This window comes from Osmerus eperlanus, chromosome 13, assembly GCF_963692335.1.
Source record: "Osmerus eperlanus chromosome 13, fOsmEpe2.1, whole genome shotgun sequence".
Lineage (NCBI taxonomy): Eukaryota > Metazoa > Chordata > Actinopteri > Osmeriformes > Osmeridae > Osmerus > Osmerus eperlanus.
The window spans coordinates 7,218,769-7,238,533 of NC_085030.1; the positions used below are offsets into that span (position 1 = coordinate 7,218,769).

Consider the following 19,765-nt stretch of genomic DNA (forward strand, 5'->3'; position numbering starts at 1 on the left):
TGAATGACATTTTTACAACTGATATTTCTGTATATTTTATATAAAAATGCATACTTATTATTTATAAAGATGACATAGATTTAAAAGCATTTTTTTTTTGCTGCTCATTTACAACTGAAAATACGAGTGAAGTGTAGAATGAAATAGATGTCTTCTCATTTCCCCTGCAAGAGGCAGCCTCATCGTTGAAACAAAACGAATAAATTGGGCAGACCGGTGTAAAAATTGACCTAATCTCTATGATTTAAACGTCATTTTAAGTTTTTCCCTTCTCATGATATTTTCAGGCATTTAGCCTACTCATTGCATTCATTCATTAATAAAGAACCCCCTTTGAAGATTATTCTACGACGTTACCCGGCAGTAGAAGATGGAATCGCGATTCAAACAGTACCATCTGCTAACTGAAAATATGCCCCCCAAAACGTAAATAAGCTTCACATTTATTTAGTGGAAAATCGCTCATTCATAAAAAGCTCACTGGTAGCGATCATTGTCAGTAACAACGCAAAATGCGATATAGCCCTGTGTGGAGAAGCTGCCCCGGTAAATTGTACTACTACGGTAGAGTACTAGACTACTGCTGTGTTCGTCTTGGTAGCGGCATAGGCTACAGCGTTGCAGTGAGCAACACTGGTTTGAAACCACAGGTAATGATAATTTCACCCACAAATCGTTTACTTGTAATGTAATGTCATAATAAATCCTATAACGAAAATGTATTTGTGAGGAATGTTTATTTTAAAGATTGAAAACAGATGCATCATAGACCACTGTAGTATGTGTTGCCCGGGCAACAGAGGCTAATGTCATGATGCTAATGCTTCAGTGAAATAGTAGACTACCGTTTCAAAAGTAGATGTGGGCCTACTTCCTTAATAATATCAGCTAATATTGTACATTACATTTCATAATTGTGTTTCACATCACAAAGTAAAATGAGTAAATAGTTATCACCCTGGCCTCTTTGCTTGTGGCGTTCCTGCAGCTGCCTTGCAGTAAAGCTATAGTTAGCCTAGCTATCCCCCAAGTTAACAGATGTGAAACGAATGTTCTGCTACAGGTAGTCACGCGTGTTTTTGTGACGTTAGTGACGTAGTGACGTTAGTAACGTCAGTGACTGTGGCTAGCAAATTAGCCACCGTTAGCTTCACTTTTCACCACAAAAACGCAATTTCTACTTAAACCATGCAACGGAACGTAAATAAAAATACAACCAACGCAATCGCTACCAAGACAAACCTTTTGACACCGCCGTTGTGTATGTAGTCCAAATATTGACTGATCCTTAGGGGGGCGAAAATAAACAATAAATAAATAAATATATATGTGAGAGAACAAAGGTTGTGCTCTCGCCGAAGGCTTGAGCACACCCAATAATATATATGTGAGAGAACAAAGGTTGTGCTCTCGCCGAAGGCTTGAGCACACCCAATAATAATATATATGTGAGAGAACAAAGGTTGTGCTCTCGCCGAAGGCTTGAGCACACCCAATAAGGAGATGGCACGGACGCCTGTCAGGTCTGTGCCCTCTGTTTTTTCTCCCAGCCTGCTAACATCTTGATGAGTCACATCAAGCCAACACCAGAAGCACCAGAGAAACATGTTCCCTGACGAGAAGCAGTCCACCAATGTGATTGGCAAATGCAAGAGGCAAATGTCTGGGCCAATTAAAGAGAGAGCTGCCCAGAGCTGGTGCTCTGGCTAAGCTGCCAACATGGAGGTGGGGAACTCTCTCTGACTACCATCCAATCAAATGACTTTCTCTGCTTGTTAAACCTCTCGACTCTTATGTCAATGCCAGTTATAGAGCTGAAGACCATTCCATGACTCGGACCACTGAAATAGTGTCAGATCTATACACCTCTGATTCTTGATCTTCTGCTGCACTATTTGTACATCGCTTTGGATAAAAGTGTCTGTTAAATGAAAATGTATTGTAATGTAAAACCATCTGCCCCGGTAAAACAGGGACTAACCTGCCGTAGCACCTTAGTCAGACCCAGAAGTCTCTGCAGCCAATCACTGTGTGAGGGCTAATTTACCATCCAATCACATTACTTTCTCTGCTTGTTAAACCTCTCCAGTGCGAGTGAGAGTCAGAGAGACAGAAGACATAGGAGGACTAACTATGGGGAGTTTAGCCAGGGCCAAGATAGAGAATTGTTCAATTGACTTTGCACCTTCAAGCATCTCCTTCAAGTCCAGATTAGACAAGTATTGTGTTACGCATGCACTGACACTTGGTCTACCCAAATGCAGTGGAAATACCACATTCTAATGAATGAATGATCTCACTCAACCATTCAATAGCTCCTCTGCATCCCGCTGTCCTACTGTATGACCGGCAGAAGAACAAGCTCTCCTCCAAACCTGTTAGAGGTGCGGTACCTCCATACCTCTCTGTCTCTGCTCTGTTGTGGGCTAATGAGGGTCTGGCTGAGATCCTACCAGTGACAGCTCTGCTCTTCAAAGGCCTTTGTCAGGTTTGCTCCAGGGGGTATTTGAACAGCCAGCTCCCATTGGAACGAGTGCTGCCCTGAGAAGCCCTCACAACTCCACACTGGCCTGTTTACCTGCAGGCTACATGTCTATACGCTCACATCAATGCAGCTCCACATTCAGCCACGTCGTCTGCCCTCCACACTCCCTCAAAGGAGAGTACTGGAGACAGAACAGAACAGTTGAAGGGATGGGCAGAGGAATTAGTTGCTTTGTTATTCTGCAGAGGAATTTATAGTTCTACTAGGAATTCTACTTCATTTGTACAGTAATGGATGTGTAAAAAACTGTAGATGACAAACAATATCTATCAATAACAGTAATTTATGTATTTTGGAAGTGCAAACCATTTGAATGTCCCAGTTTTCAGCAACACACCAACCCTCCAAATTCTTGCATCTAACAAACAAAAGATGACAACCAAGCTGGATAATTATGCAGTTGCTCATCATTATCGCTCCAACACTTTAAGCTGTTCATCTCCAGACTGGACCAGAGCCTCATATTTCACTGAGAGGATGTCTGAACCAATGTCACGACCCCAAATCTTGGATCGCCATGACAGCACAACGACCTGGCCCAGATCCTAATAGGGAGAACAGCATGAGGAGGAAAGTTGGGTAAACAAGCTGAATCCGCTCTATTAACACAGCAACCAAGGGTTCCCCTGCCACTCTGACTTTAATTATCTGGTCCTACAGTAAGATTAGATCAGAGAAACACAAACAACAGGGGGAGGGAGAGAGAAAATAGCACACAGCCAGACTGGGTCTCCACTGTTAAAGTACCACAGCAGAAGACACTAAATAGAGGAGAACCACAGTCTTATGGATCATGCACAGGACAGCGCTGCAGTGTCTTTAACAGTATCTCTGTCTGTTTGTCTGGATCTTTCTCTCACCCTTTCTCTCGCTCTCTCCACCATCTGTCCCTCTGTCTCCATCACACTACCAGTTAGACAGGCAGGAGGCTGTGAGCCATCACAAGGCCAGAGATCTGGGCAGAGGGAGGACATGGAGGAGGAGGAGTGGGATGGGGAGGGGGGAGAGTGTCTGCGTAGGGAGGAGGGCTGGGGGGCGTCTGTGAGCACAGACACGGAGTGCGGCACCAGCTGTAGCCCCCCCCTCCTCCTCCTCTTCCTCCTCCAACTCCTCCGCCCCCCCCCTTCCCGCTGAGGGCTGCAGAGGAGGAGAGGCAGATCTTCAGGGGTCCAACGCTACCCGACTATTAAACTTTAATCCCTGAAAGCAGGCTAAAGCAAACATTTGATCACAGCGGAGGTGATTGATGTGGACCTGTCATACCCTCAGTGGAATGTGTCCACACAGATCCACAAAGAAAAAACAAACATGCAACGTCATCTACCAGCTGGCGGATGGCACTTGATTATGGCACAGAATGCAAGGGGTATGGTATGTAAATGCCAGCTAATTAAATTGTAAAAATCTGTATGAATACTGATGCAACCTGTTTAAATTTATATTGCAAGGTGAGATGAGTGTGTGTATGTGTATGTTATGACTACTGTAATGTCTCTTCTGAGGTAAGTAAGAAAGTAAGAAAAACTAAACATAGAACCCGGGTTTTTCTTACAAAAGCAAACAGCAGTGTGTTCTCAGGAGAAGGACTTTAGGTACCGCAGGATTAAGTCCTGGGCACCATGGTGCACCACTTGTACACTGGAAGATGCTGTGTTGGAAGCCCAGGGTCTCTGTAATGAAATCTCCAATCCATGCAGAGAACAGCATCATACTGAAGTCAAGGATTTATGAAAACCTATTGAAATTCTGCTACATTTGATCAATCCCGTCAGGGGAAATCCAAAACATTCAATAGTTTTGTCTTGTGATCTTTGCATCATATAGTTGTTATACATGAGCTGAACCCATGTACAGCTTTAATGCATTTCTGTTGAACTAGTATAGTTGTTTTGCACAGTACACAGTGTATATCCTACTGGAGGGTAGGAGAGTGGAGATTGTTTAGTTTCCCTCAGCACTGAGTATGTTCCTATCAGCATATGTTGTCACACCCCAATGGTGACACCACAAATCCCCTAAACCGGTGGGCAGCATCACAGTTTGAAACAAGTGTCCATCAGTCTAGCGATGTTCCCTCTGTCATCCCTCCATCATCCTAGGTCTTCCCTCCATCAGCCGGGGCACTCCTCCATCATCCCTTCTGGACTGATCCATCAGCCCAGTAACAGCCACAGGCTCCAGTGGCCTTCAGAGAGGAGATTTATCACTCAGCTGTTGGACAAATCTGGCCCAGCATAGACAGTAGGCCACACAGTACAAAGGGGTTACACATGCTCATAGCAAAATAAAATACATCACTTTGTTTTATAGGACTGGATCCATACATCTTTGGAAAGTCACAAGTTTATCTTCAGTCCAAGGACACAGCAAGGATAATATTGAATAATGTGTACAGTATGTGCGGCCTCAACCCCTATCTAATAAACTTATACCTTAACTTTGGTGACACAAACCTTTTCAATCATGATTTAAATATCTGGTCTCTAAATATGAACTCATCTCAAGTTCATTAGAAAGTCGTGGCTATTTCAGGGACGGTAACTCTATATTTCAGATGATCATTGCTGTTTCTCTTGGCATCTAGAATATGAGTACCCTCTTCACTGATCTGAAAACCTTGTTACTTGTTTTCCCACAAAACCTTAATAAAACCTGCATGTGACATAGGCCACACACATACACTTCAAATCCCTAGCTGAGCTTCAATAATCACCCCACAGACATCTAAATCAACAACAGCATTTTAGAGAGACGTCCTGAAGACAACAATATCAGTAAGCTTCAGATAGCAGACTACCGTCTCTTTACAGATGTCTATGAAATGTTTCCTTAGGCTGAAGGAATGGGGATGAACCTATTGGTAATCGGTTCTGCTGGGCTGGGCTGGGCTGAGCTGAACACCAACATAGTGCCCTTGGAGCCTGGCCCAGTTCTGTCTCTCGGAGGCTCTGGGCCAGCGAGCTAGCTAATACGCTAAAGCTAGCACTGCAGGAGAAACAGAACATATTTCAACCAGCATATGGGAGCTCACTGGTGCCCAGAATAAGCTGGCGGCTGATGGTGCCCTCTGTACCTGCAGAAAACAATTAATCCTAATTTCTTTGCCTCGTTGACTACTGTTTGGAACCGTGTCAGCAATGTGGAGAAGGGAACGGGAGGTTAGAGGGAGGTCTGAAAAACTGAAAGGCACAGCAATGTTCTTTGACATCTTACTCTTACCACACACCCGCTTGTCCAGTGACCTTTGAATGACCCTGGGGGATTCATATTTCTCCTGGCTGAGTAAAAGAATGTTACATAGAAGAAAAGACAACAACAATGAGGGAAGAAATGTGGAAATCTCCCAATGTTCTGGCCTGCACACTGACTCTTCTTCTAATCGTCAAGAGGGCTGAGAGGAAAACAACAGCAGGTGTTTTATTCTCTCAGTGAAGCCTCACAGAAAGATTCACATTAACTTTCAGACATCAACAAACATCCACAAATAAATCTGTCAAAAGAACCCTGGTAAGCATTGCACCTGACATTAATATCATGCCACATCCTTGCAATATGACTAAACTGAAGTGCAGACCTTTCACCAGGAGTGTCTCCTCAGCTGAACTACTCCTGTTGAGGTGTGAACACACACACACACACCTCTCTACCCACCCCCCAACCCATTGGCCCCCTGTTGCCTCAAAATACCCATGACAACCTCCCCAGCGGGGCCTGAGATATGGCCCATAAAGTTGAGCGCCACCATAAACCTGGAGCTGATTTGTGAATCCAATTACGCTTCTTCTGTAATGGCAGTGTTCAGAGCCATGATGTTAAGTCAGCTGTTGTCAGCACATGTCCCACAGGCTTTGACCTCCACAGAGAGAACGACTCAAGCGCCGGTGAGGAAAGGACAGCACTTTAGAAGCATGCTGAGGCTTTCACCACAGTGTGTCTACCCTCCTTCCAACCTGGAATGATTCATTGAAGGAGGCACCTGAACAGCACGGCCCCTCAGCTAATCTTCAATCAAGTGTGGAATCTAGTTTAGCTGGACCGCATCGGGTATTCATCCGCTGACAGACCGAGCCAAATGGATAATGACCGTGACAAACGGCAGACAGCCAAACTCTGAAGGGAGGTTAAGTGAACGCAGGGTGCGGGTTGAGATAGGAGGGTATGGATTGAGAATTGAGAAAACCAGGCAAAGCTAAGATGAGCCCAGATCAAATCTCAGATCCCACACAGGGAGCTTGGAGGGCTGAACTTTGACAGGAGCCATAGGATTCCATGACTTCTGCTGGTTTTTGGCCACTCAAGTTTTCATGTTCATGTTTTTTCAAAAGGCTGTTGCACCAATTAAAAAGTCCTATTGTCTAACAAAAACATGTCCACAATAGAAAGGACAGACAGAATTATGATCGATGTACCTTGTTCTTAAGCATTAGTACAACTGATGATGCATGCAGTGAAGCCATGCTCAGATCATTATTTCCTTATTATCATATTGCTCCAACTAACTCCAGATTAAATGTTCACTTTATTTCTGGGACTAAAGCCTTGGGCTGGCACAGAAGACCACACAGAAGCTCTTGTATGAGAGTGCTTAGTACAAGCATTCTAGACTTGGTGGGAAGGGGGTCTAATTCTAGCCAAGCTCAACCCGTAAACAAGGAGGTACAGGCCTTCCTTTCAGTCCTTATGCTTTCAGTCTAAACTGTGCCCTTCACACTATACCAGCTCCAAAGGACAAGTTGTATTTTCATCTTTAAGGGTTCATGAAAGAGCCTTCACAGTGGGGAGTGTGATTGAATGTTTTTATGGGGAAACATCTTGAAAACCCCAAATAAGGTTTTCCATGAAACTCATTTGAAGCCAACGGAAAATTACTGGGTTACTAGAGTTGTAAAAAGTTCTACAAAATCTAAAATGTTTCGAGGCAAAAGCAGCCCATAATTTCTAACAAGATTTCTGAAAAGGGAAATGCACTTTCAGAGGCAGAAACCCATCCTTAATTCAATGCCAGAGAGCCCTTCAACTTAGCATGCTTCTGCATTTGTATTAATAATGTATTACAGAATATGGTGTCCATCTTGTCCACTGGAATTCCATTTTCATTAAAAAAGAATCCTTGAGTGTTTTTTTTCTCCTTTTTTTCAAACGGACATCATGGCCCTTATGGGCTCTCCATCTCTATTACTGTACTAAGAGTGATGGCTACTTTGCAGACAGGCAATCTCAGTGGACGCCCAAGATCCCCAGGCCTAACCAATTAACCACAACTCTTGGTAGTTCCTCATTCTCATCATGGGGAACCATTCAACGTGACAACATGATGAAGAGTAAAACAGAAAGGTGGGCAATGGGTTAACTTTATAACTACTGACAGCACCATTAACAACAAATTCACTGCAAAACTATCTTCACAGGGATATACTGTTTGGTCATTGGCCATATGGCTGTTAGAAATGTATGTGATGAGATTATTACGTGATATTCTTTTAGATATAAAGGTAAAATGTGAATTTAATCACCCAATGACAAAAATCCATTATCAGTGCAATGCCAGCGGATATATTTTGGTGCATCCTTAGAGGCAGCGGTGGACACAGACACACTCAGAGATGTAGTGTCCTGCACCACTCTGGTAATCCATCATGGCCTGTGCTGTGCTACATCCAATTGTTTATCCTGGCAGTGTTGGGAAGAGGGAAAATGCCTGAGCAACAAAGAAAACTGTTTACTACTTCACTCTTGGTCAGTTATTCTCCCTAAGTCCATCTACAGCACAGGGATGAACACAATGAAGGACAAACTAGGGTCGGTTGCTAGAGTCAACCAGTAGCGTAGCCATAAGGGGTCCTGGTTTACATGTTTGCCCCCACCCTCACACCCATACACACACAGAGAGAGATTTTTAGTGGTCCCCCTCATTTAAAGATGGGAGCCCTAAAAATAAAATTCTGGCTACGCCCCTGGTGTAAACTCATACTCTAGAGTGACCAGGGTCTGATCCTTCTTCTGACTGAGCCTGGCACAACTTCACCCAGGGGGTCAAATGACCAGACTGAGGAAAACAGTGTGACTGATATGGAGGACAGAAGGCCTGGCTCTGACTGAGAATGGAGGTGCAGAGAGGTTCCATCACACGCAGCAGTCACAGCTCCCTGGTGAGGAGTCTAATCCAGCTTCCTTCATGCTCTCCACTTCTCATACAGATTGTCAGTAGGGTTTTACACTTCAGCTCTACACCCTCAATCCTGTCCAATTCACTGTTATTACAATCAGAGCTGGGAAAGAGGCTGTCTACTCCACCAACCCTCCTGCAGCTCCTGTATTTGCTGCAGACCTGAGCCCCAATCGCAAGGCTTCCTGGAAAGCTTCCGGATCTTCAAAGTTGCTCTGACAAAGAACTCCAGTCAATCAGCTTGGGTCCTACCAGGCCCACAGTTGATCCCGAGACGCCTCCACACTGCCATGCTTCCCCCTCTGATTTAGACTGGACGGTTGGCTGCTGCTGCTGCTCTCAGGGCTCTGTCACACAGTCCTACACATTCTTCAACAGCACCAATACAAGTCAGAGAAAACCCAGTCATCTCCTGAACCAGCCAGCTGGAATAGACTGGACCATCCAGCTCGCCTATCAGGCCAGCGCAGATGGGGTTTTCTACAAGGCACATTGTGAAGAAAAGATGTGAAACAACAACTATAGCACAAGCCGTGGAGATTAGGGGGGACTGGTGAGATTGTTATTAGAGCTAAATAAAACATTGGCTCAACAGATGTGAAACGGTTTGGCTGAGCCAATTTCATCACAATGCTATACGCTCTGACACTTCTCAGATAGAGTAGGAAATAACTTGACAATGTGTCTGGTAAAAATGAATCATTTAAACAGTCATACTTTTTTTAATAATTAAGGGTTCTGGGATTGTTCTGTGATCAGCTGCTGATTTGTAAAGATGGGTTCTTGAAGGCCTGTCAAATGCTCAGAGAAGCTTGTGTTTTGTGTTCAGAGGAGCATGAAAGTCAAAAGGGTTGCGTTATTAACGGATCCATGTGCATTTTCTTCCCAGTTAGAGGCTTCTCAAGCCAAGATGTTTATTAAGAAAAAAATGATTTGAAAGCACCTCCTGAGACAGGATGCAATGCCTCTATTTATTTTTATTGTTTCTATATTTACATCTCATTCCCACTTGGAGCCCAGACAGGCGGTGAGGATAAATATGTAACGTCTTTCATCGCGTTGTTAAAATGGCCTCTTCTGACAAGAAACACAATGGTGCAAAAACATAGTCCTCAGACTACTTCCCCAGCAGGACACAAAGCAGCGCATCTCTCATTATCAGGGACAGAGCAGAGTTTGGAGCAGTATCAATTATCAGTTACCCCACCACTGGATGCCACCACTCTAAATTAGATACAAAGAGCTGGAAAATGTGGATTTGCAGGTCCATCCACCATGAGGGAAAACATTTTTTTTTTTTTACAGAAAATCAGGACAGACACCCCCTTATTTCATGAGTTACAACATCAAACACATTTGCTCTCTAGTGAATGAGGGTGAATTCAAATTAGTATTTAGATAAGCTTTGGGGAAGAAGTGAAGGGAGGGAGAGTAAAATTGGCTTTCAATGTTATGCTTTTCCATCTTGAAAGAAGAGAAAATATGGAAATTAAGTTGGGGAAACGAAGCTGTTAAAGAATTCAAGGCACATCTGTACCTTATAGCTCCCTGAGAGAATAATCATTGCAACTCATTTAATCAAATAACAGATTTATTTTGTACATCAGATAGCCATCTAGTAATAAAACCCTTGGCCTTTTCATCACCTAGTTCCTTATTTTTGTACTGGTTCAATCAGGAGACTCCATAAGTATTTAGAATTATTTCATTAATTGTACAGACACATAATCTTGGCAGTATGGTTCTGCTCATCACAGCTCTCTGCCTGAAAAATCCAACTTGAGACTGTCTCGATTTCAGAGAGTTCAGATATTCATTGTGGAACACCACAAATTATGAGCATTTGTAATACACTTTACACAGCGGCAAAGTCAGAGGAGCATGAGATAATGATAGTTCCTGGTCTTAAATAGCCTGAAAAAAGATTAACGAAAGGATTGAGTTCTACAATGGTTTCTGTGAAGACTGGAGGCCAAGTGTACTGCACTAACAGAGACGTACAGTACATCACAAGAGACTCACATTATGGTAGTACAGTAATGCAGTTCAAGGTGAACTCCTTGAGGGGCAGTAACATTAATCCTATTACTCTCTCGGCCCCATGGCAGCCAAACTGGCACACATTTAGGCTGCAATATGGCATGAAAGTGGCTTGTAGCCATAGCAACTTATCCTGTGTTGTGACTTCTAGAACCCTGAAAGAGCACATCTTCTCTGTGGCCCCCAAGGCCTTCCTGAATGATTCCTAACCAGGTTACACTAACTTTGTATGTCACCTCCTTAGAATTGGTGTACACTGATGAATGTGTTCACCAACAGTCTGCTGTCAGAGGTATCCACAGACTTTTCTGCCTTTCTAACACACATTTCACATTTCATTATGCAGCCTCTGTTTTCCCCAGACCCTTTTACCCACAGCCCACAAGAGACCCACTTACTGTTGAATTGTTAGCAAAACTGTTCTCCAGGTTTCTTTATTAAAAAGGACGATTTTCTCAAGTGTTCAAATCTCCCCCTAAATTCTACAATACTCAGTATTTCCTGTATAATTACCATGCAGCACCATTATCTTGGGGCCATAGTGAACTTCAATCACCAAGATCTCCATCTCTTTCTCTCCTGACATAGCACTCTCTCTCTCTCTCTCTCTGCTTCTTATTCTTAAGTTCATAATATGCAGTCTTTCTCCTTCTCCCTCCATTAACTGGCAGTTTAACTATGACTTCCCCATTGATCACCCCAGGAATGTACAGGCCAGAGTGGCTGAATGGCTTTCAGAGTGCATGATGGACCTTCCCTCTTTCATGGTTCGCCTGGGTGAGCACTCAACCCTTATTCACTCAGAGTGATGCAAAGACTTTTATGCCCCTGGCTTGTTTGTTAAATGTGAAATAATTTTACAAGCCACAAGCCCGAGAGAATAGTTGGATGTCAAAGACAAAACAGCAATATAATTATCATATACAAACAGCACCTATGCATGTACAAAAAAACAAAAAGCTACACAATTTTGATTAGACATGTCATGATGTTTGCTATGTTTAATATCCCACAATGATCCATTTCACCTCTTGTTTGGGGAATGTTATTTCAGGTGTCATTGCATAAACTATGCATAAAAAATTATTCCCCAGTTTCTTATCCCACTTACCCTTCAACATGATGTTCTGAATAGTTATTTATGCAACAAAACGGCTCCATCTATGGACTGTTTTCAGTGCATAAACTTGAATGAGGCCTACCCACTCATCTCTGATTGTGGGTCATGGGAACTATGCAATTACAAGCACTTATCCACCAATAGAAAGCCTATAAGAGATTCGAAGTAAAATACCCATGACCATAAATATCAGAGGCTAAAAAGTAGGGAGCAGAGTTCAGGAGTAAATCAGAGTAAGCAGGTTAATTTGAGGGCTCAGTGTGCTGTTCCCCTAATTAGAAAAAATATCAGTTTAACAAGAGCTATTTTTTACATCACCGGTTAATTCTAGTACAGACAGACACGAATCTGCAAGATGTTAGAGAGCAACTCCTTCGCAAGGCAAACAATATTCAAGGACGACAAGGTCATCAAACAAGTCGTAAATCCCATATCTAACGAAAATAAATCACGTGACAGGTCAAGTTAAATTACATTTTAAACTTTTGAAAAAGGCTGAATTAAGGGTACAATTTATTATCATAATCAGTTGCTTAGCCTACATGTAGTATACGTCAACGTGACATCTTTCTCCACTATATCCGGAAGAGTAATACGCTATTATGAGTAAAAAAAAAAACGATTAACATTTTATGGAATTGTATTGTACCAACAAATGAAATAAAAATGCGTTTAATTAGGTGGTGTTCAAAGAAAGTTCCAGAAGTGATAAAATCAGTTCATAGGCAGCTTCAAACTTAGGACACGTTTAGTACGTTACATCAATAGCCTACATGTTAAAGTGTTGGTCGAAATGTTCATTGAATACTTATCTTGATCGATTCCATTGTGCAGGTAATCACAATGGTATCTCACCATGTTTCTCAATGTGCGGTTTAGCTTACCATTGTGAACTCGTTTAACTATCGCTTCCTTTTGTAGATAAAAATGTGTTAAAATTATTCTTGCAATTATACCTTTAATAATTTGCTTAAGTGTGACATCTTTTTTTCTAATGTGCTGTCATCGTCGTAGAGAATGTGTCCACATAGTGGACATCGAAGTATACGAGCAAAGGATCACAACACCACGGTCGATTTAGCCTGCATAAAGACCAGACAGGCTGACGATACAATGCTTTTAGTGGGAATTATGTGTTTAGTGTAAGGTTGTGACACATACCTGTGTACTGCAACAGAAACATGTTCCAAGGACGGAGACTGGCAGAAATGTTGCAGTTTTAACGCTGTTGAACGAGCAATGTGAATAGATCCTTTGAGAAGTATAGCCTATGTTCTTCAGTAAGACGGCAAACTGGGCTGCAGTGTTCCAGGTGAATGAAGGAAAGTCCTTTCTTACCACAGAAATATTGCTTAAAGTAACCACCCCATGCCCGAATACATACGCTCACTGAGCAAATTATGGTGTGCCCTGCAGATGCCTCGTGCAGACGAGCAGTGTTTGAGCGTCTGCAAAGGGCGCGCCTGTGATTTGTTCAGGGATGTGCCCGTCCTCGCCACTGAAGCTGTCAAAGTGCCAGTGTGTCGGGTTCTTCAAAGAGTTGGCGAGGAGAATACAGCATACTGGAGATATTCGACCATTAAATGTATTTGTTTAGGCTATTTTACCTCTGTTTTGTTATCAGATTGCGTTTCAACAGCCTATACCTACAGCCTCCCTTTAAGAAAAATGGTCTCAATGTGATTATTGAAATAATTAAGTTAACATGTTTCCTTAATTCAACATTGGTATAAAAGTATGCCCCTTGTTTGTATATATTTACATCCATTATTTCCATAATTATCCATAATGAATTTATCTACGTTTGTGGGGGCTTGCGTGTGAGATAGAACCCTGCTTGTTTTCCTGCTGGGAAACTTACAGTAGGATGCCAAGGTGACATTATAATGTTACTGTAAATATAGTTTACAAATAAAACAAAATAAAAAAGGTGCCACTACCATCATGCCATGTGGGGTGGAATCATTCCTACCAACACACATCATTACCGTCACACTGACCGAAAATCTTGCATGAATGCATGCCAAATTATGAAGAAAAACAACTTTCTTCAACGCAACTGCGCTAGTTCAGTGTCAAACCTCCACATAACCTCCTCAGGGACCACACTGACGATTTGACATTCCCACTATGTTTTGAGCTCTGAGTGTGTGTGAGGGGGCTGAGGTATGTGTCATGGCTGTAGACAGCTGTGCTGTTTATCCCTGCTCTCGTTAACACTCTTCAGCCTAGTGCAGTTAGTATCTGAAAGAAATTTAGACTTCAACCTTCTTCATGTCCCTCATGTCAGGTATACAGAAAACCTCAGAACGTGAAAGGTTGTATGTCAAAGAGTCTACAATGAAAATAGAATTCTGGGTGAAAAATATAAGACAGAATCTGGCCCCAATTTTATTTTGCCCAACTTTGCCCCTTTGCAAACCAATCTCAAAACTGCCTCCAACATACTGATACAATGGGGCATTCACCTTGCTGTAAAATTATCTAAGAGTTTAAGCAATAGAAAATTGAATGACTTGGTGGGACTATAGAATAATCTCTCTTTTGCACTTTGAGTGAGTGTTGATTTTTAAAATGAATTTACCAGGCAGCATCTGTGTCTCTTCAGCAAATGTTTTAAAATTGCCTTTCAAGCACCCAGACACTGTTAATATGAAAAAGGTCAAAGTCAAACTGTCAAGATGCCTGTCAGACTGACGCTGACGTGCAAACCTGTGGAACATAAAGTGTCTCCCATGATTGCAGAAATGTTCTCAGCATTGATTTTTAAACAACTTCAACGCAGTTAGAGAATTAGATGAGGCATCTGTAGTTGGTGGAGCTGTAATGTTAACTCAGTGTACAGACACATCTCCTGGATTTATAAATCTCATGCTTAGTTGTTTGCTGTTAATAAAAACATAAATGTATGTAAACATTAATACAAAATACTCAAGGTGTAAGGCATGTGATTAATTTTCCAGTTTAAGTTTCCACAATAATGAAGAATATAGCTGGTTATCAAGTGGAGGACATCCTGTTAAGCTATGTTAAGCAGTCCTATGACCTCTAGTGACATGAAATTACCCAGGACCTCATGGAGACTTAAATGGAGTGGCTCAGTCAGGAGGTTTAAAACAGAAAGGGTTTTATGACAGGTCATACTGAGCAGGTGAGCTCCAAACACATCCTTGCCATGTGGCAGCCTTCGTTTTCAATGTTTGTCATAAATGTGTTCATTGACAGCTGCTCTGTCCATGTTTGCCCATGCAGGGTTGTAAAGAAAGTAAATGCTGCAGCGCCTGAATTCAATTATGTCACTGAAAGGGAAATGAATAAAAGGGAGTCTGTGGTCTTATTTAATTTACATCACCCTTGGGAAAGATGTTTGCCTTTCCCTTCCTTTCAAACAATGGCCTGTCTACTGTTTGCAGGGTCGGCAAGTGCATTTATATCAGACCCTAATTTGACTCTATTCCTTAACAAATGAAAGAAGCCTTCATGGGTTTTTATAGTAAGCACTGTAAATTAACATCCCTTTTTAGCCAAACAAACTGTGTGGCTTGGAAGTGGATAGTAATAAGTCACATTTTATACTTTCATTACTTTAATAATGGGAACAGAAAAATAATCTGTGCTGTTGCAGGAAAGTTCACCCAGGTGCCAACTCTTCAATTTCTAAGTTATGGTTGTGTGAACATTATGTTAATACGAACACATGGTGGCTCTGGAGTTTAGTGTATTCCAGTTCAACATCTTAGAGACAAAATATAACTGTTTGGCAGAGTTGACAGTTTCCGACTCAAATCAAACACATATTAAGAGAGTCCTCATCCTATATCCAACCAACACTAACCCGAACCAAATATGGTCTTCAATCATGCCACAGTTGTCGTCTTCAGATATTACCGGTTTTATTGTGCTTTTTAACATGCCACACTGCATATGTCTGGATTAAGAGCTAAGCTTTTCTCTTGTTTGTCAAATCCTTCTGTGCCTAGTTTGTGGACTCACAGATTATTCATACAATCGCAGAGCCTTCATTGGGGAATCCAGAGCTGTCTTACTAAGATGAATACTCTAAATCTAAGACTGTGCCAGGACCCATCAGGGCAAAAACTCGTCCACTGATTTCCATGGACCCTGTTGCACAGACTGAGTTCTACCCAAATAATGTGCACAGTAGGAGAGAGGGGATGGTAAAAAAAAAAATTCAGAACGATACTGTGATGTTCAAGAAACTTCTGCTAAAATCATGTTTCCCATTGGCACGAGGAGAGCCTGAGCCTAGGCAATGACAACATGCCATAAATTGAATTCAATCCAAACACAGGCTAGCCAATCTCAAGAGGGAGCAACCCTCTCCCCCTTCCATCATGAATATTGATGGGAGCCAGTTTCATATGGAGAGCGAAATACCTCTCAACCCCTCTCTACAGCTGAAGCCCTGTAAACAGCAGGGGCACCCCATCATCAGTCACAGCCTGCAGGTCACTGGGCTCAAATTCACCATCCACATACACCATTATCCAAAAGATGAAGGACAGGGATGCCTAGTTGCCGCCACACAGCTGATGCCATTTGAAATAACTTAAGTACTCCATTAAAACACAAGTGGCCCATCAGGGCAAGTGGCCACTCTAATGCATTTTGGCAGCTGAAATGTGCAGCGAGTTTGCAATGATATCCAGAAACCATGTGTCCAGACGAGCATCTACTCTACAGTAAGATTCCTGGCAGTCGAGTTTCACAGACTTATATATTTTTTCTGAATTGACTTGAGAAAAACAATGTGTCCATGACCAGTACCACACCACTGAAGGGCTCTCGGGTTCTTTCAGAGCTCTGCTCACACCTGAGCCTGCTCATTTCACTGTTGTTCAGAAAAGCGCACTCCAGTTTCATTACCATCATCTCTCTCATTTCAGAGCATTCCAATGCCAGTCACAACTTGAAAAGAAACTATTGAGACTGTGCCCTGCCCTCCACACCCACACGCTCCCCAATTAAGAGGTTGTGGTTCGTCAGCTGAGAGCCTCACACCTTCACTTTCCCTCCGATAATTATGAGTCTGGCATCCGAGGCCACAGAGAGGACATGGACCTCAGTCGGGATCCAATTAGTCAGGGGAGATGTGTGACGTCTTCATAATGTCAGAAACAGACTCAAGTTGACAGTGGAGGATTGGCACGAAAATAATAGTCAAAGACAAGAAGTCTGCTTTTTGTGGAAGACACCAGAACACATTCATTATCACTTGGCCAACCTGTAAAGCACAATGGGTGAGAAAGGGGTAATACTCTAGGAAAGAACACTCATCCTCTAAATCTCAGGAAGGAAGGAGCCTCTTTCATTTTCTCGCTCCTGAGCTCCCCCTCTGTTTCCAATACCACTCCATTTTCAATTCCTCCTGTAATCCTTTCCAGGCTTTTTCCTGTCTCTCCTCCTGCACACAATTGTCTGGAAACCTCTACAGTAAAAGTGCAAGATTGTTCTATTGTTTGTCAGCGGTTTCCACATTCATAAAATGTTGGAAATTATATTTCCATTCAGCTTTGTAAAGCCGAAGTGTAAATAAGGATGTAGACCTTTGGCATACACACAGCTACTTTTGCTAAGCCAATTATCCTTTGTTGACGGTTGACACGAAGACAAAATAACATATTTAGCATATTTGCATATCTGCCATTTACAAGGGAAATAAGCCATATCTCTCCTGTGAGGTTTGAGTCACAGTGGAGGGGTATGCGTGTCACTGCTCTGTCTGAATCAGGCCTGTGAGCCTGGATGAGCTGAACGCTGCTCGGATCAGGAGCCCTGACGGACAGAAACAAACACAGAGAGAACAGCAGGTTCCGACGCCTGCGTGAAATCAAACGAAACGAAACCTAACCTAACCCTATGGAAAACAGCGGTGATCAAATGAAAGCAGTGAAGATGAAAGCCTGCGAGATCGTGCTGCATCTGTGTGTGAAGGAGACGGTGGAGGGCAGCTCCAGGGGGTTGGGCAGAGAAGAGGAGGCTCTTCTGGATGGAAGGAAACACCCCTTCTAGGGGACAGCGACAGTCTTATCAGGTGTGAAGCAGAATGTTGCCAGTAAATCCTCTTTGTGCTGTGAAATCTGGACACTCCACCTGTCGTGAGAGGACCCCTGAGGGGTTGCGGTGGTCACACATACACACACACGCATGCACGCACACACGTACGCACACACACCTGTGGTTCAGACCTGTAGTCTGTTACCATTGAGGAATTTTGGTACCACTTTACTGGATCTCTGCTCCTGCTACCTCTTAGTAAGTCTCCTGTATGATGACGTCAGAAAAAAACAATAACTTGTTGAGATTTTGTCCATTATATTTCAAATGATGAGTGTTAAGAGACCTTCCATTCTAATTCTGGGAACCCAGCTCATCAGCTCTATGGCCCATTCAACGCCAAGAGGACTGGGTTATAAGGGCCACAATAATGGTGTTTTGTGTTGAATGAAGAAAGCAGATGACTGAAACTGAATGTAATTCATCTGTTGCTCTGAGACGCACAGCCCTCCTGCATTGTGAAGCAACAGCTCATCTGAGCCAGGGAGAGATGGGAGGCTCAGGAGGGTACTATTGACTGTGTCATCTCAAACCTAGGGAATCACATGATGAAACACAAAGCTACAAGAGGCTGTGCACCGGGAACAGGCTACTGTAGTGTATTACATTAGACAGAAAGGCCTTGAGGGGCTTGTGATGACCAGAGTAATAGGCTTTTGCACTGAGGCCGCTGAAAAGGTCAGATCAGCTCATTTTTGTCTTCATGTCAACCCCAGAAATCCAAAAGGTATCTTGGAAACTAACTGCCTTCTTAATCAACATAACACAGCACTTGGCCTGACAGCAGGAATATCATCAGAGTCTTACAGTCTTTGTTTTAGACAAAAAATGCCCCCTGGTATTCAAGATGTTTTAGTTTAGACCAGTGATATCAGACCCAACTCCAGACTTTAGAATGTAATAATCAAATACCTTGATATAGTGCTTTTCAGTTCACACAGTATTAAAAAAATGGCACTTCACTAACGAACAAGTCATTAAATAACCCCATCCCCCTCTTAGTTCCTACTGGACATCCTAGCCTCCAAACAGGAGTGTACAGCAGAGAGGTTTGTGAGGTCTTTCTCAGTAAACCTACATGTCACAGGTAAAAATGACTTTCCAGCATGTCTAGTACACCAATCTGCATTATCTCATGAAGTGACATTAAAGAGCTTGAATAAAAGGTTGTTATTCACAGGGCTGTCGCCTTGTATTCACTGGAAGAAGGGGCACTGGAGAATTGTATTTGATGAACGTAATAGGATGCTTACGAGAGATGGACAGAAGATTGGACTGGAAGACCATCAATTTCTTCAAATGATAGAGGACACAGACATTATTGTGAACTGTCTCTCAGCAAGATGACACTTTTCAGAAGTTAGTTTCCAGGTAACCTGGGAGAAATCAATGAAAACATTGTCATCTCATATCAACAAAGATGTGTTGAAATCAAACAGTTTGGTCTGATATTTGGTACAACTCAGGGCCTCAACTATTATTTAATTTCACACATCAATGACCTTCCAAGGTCCGCCAACTCAAGACAAAACAACAACTGCAAACGTTTTTATAGGACCTCCTGGCCACTAAACTGAGCATTATTTTCAATTATTTGACTTTAATAAATGTTGAGGTCATGGATGAATTACAGCACTGCCCTTCACACTGTACACTAAGTGGGCCCCAACACCAAGCATTTTAACAGGACTCATAGCCTGTGTTGGCTGGCTGTAAATATAGTTTGCAGGGAACAGATGACAAAAAAATAATAATATATATATATATATATAAAAAAGAGTAGGATGGAGTGGTTTACTAAAGAGGCAGATGCAAA

At 42.5% G+C, this 19,765-nt stretch overlaps 1 protein-coding gene across 6 annotated transcripts in view; it reads right to left on the reverse strand.

Annotated features, from left to right (window-relative positions):
• LOC134033054 (ecto-NOX disulfide-thiol exchanger 2-like) overlaps positions 1 to 13,337 on the reverse strand; it is an 81,141-nt gene extending 67,804 nt beyond the window's left edge. Inside the window, exon 1 of one of the 6 annotated variants that reach the window (XM_062477174.1) lies at positions 13,033 to 13,337. In XM_062477174.1, the coding sequence (XP_062333158.1) occupies positions 13,033 to 13,054 (22 nt within the window). In that variant the 5' untranslated portion in view covers positions 13,055 to 13,337. The remainder of the gene's footprint in view (positions 1 to 13,032) is intronic. The other 5 variants (XM_062477175.1, XM_062477171.1, XM_062477170.1 and 2 more) reach the window with 5 other exon arrangements.
• Positions 13,338 to 19,765: the final 6,428 nt, after the last annotated feature.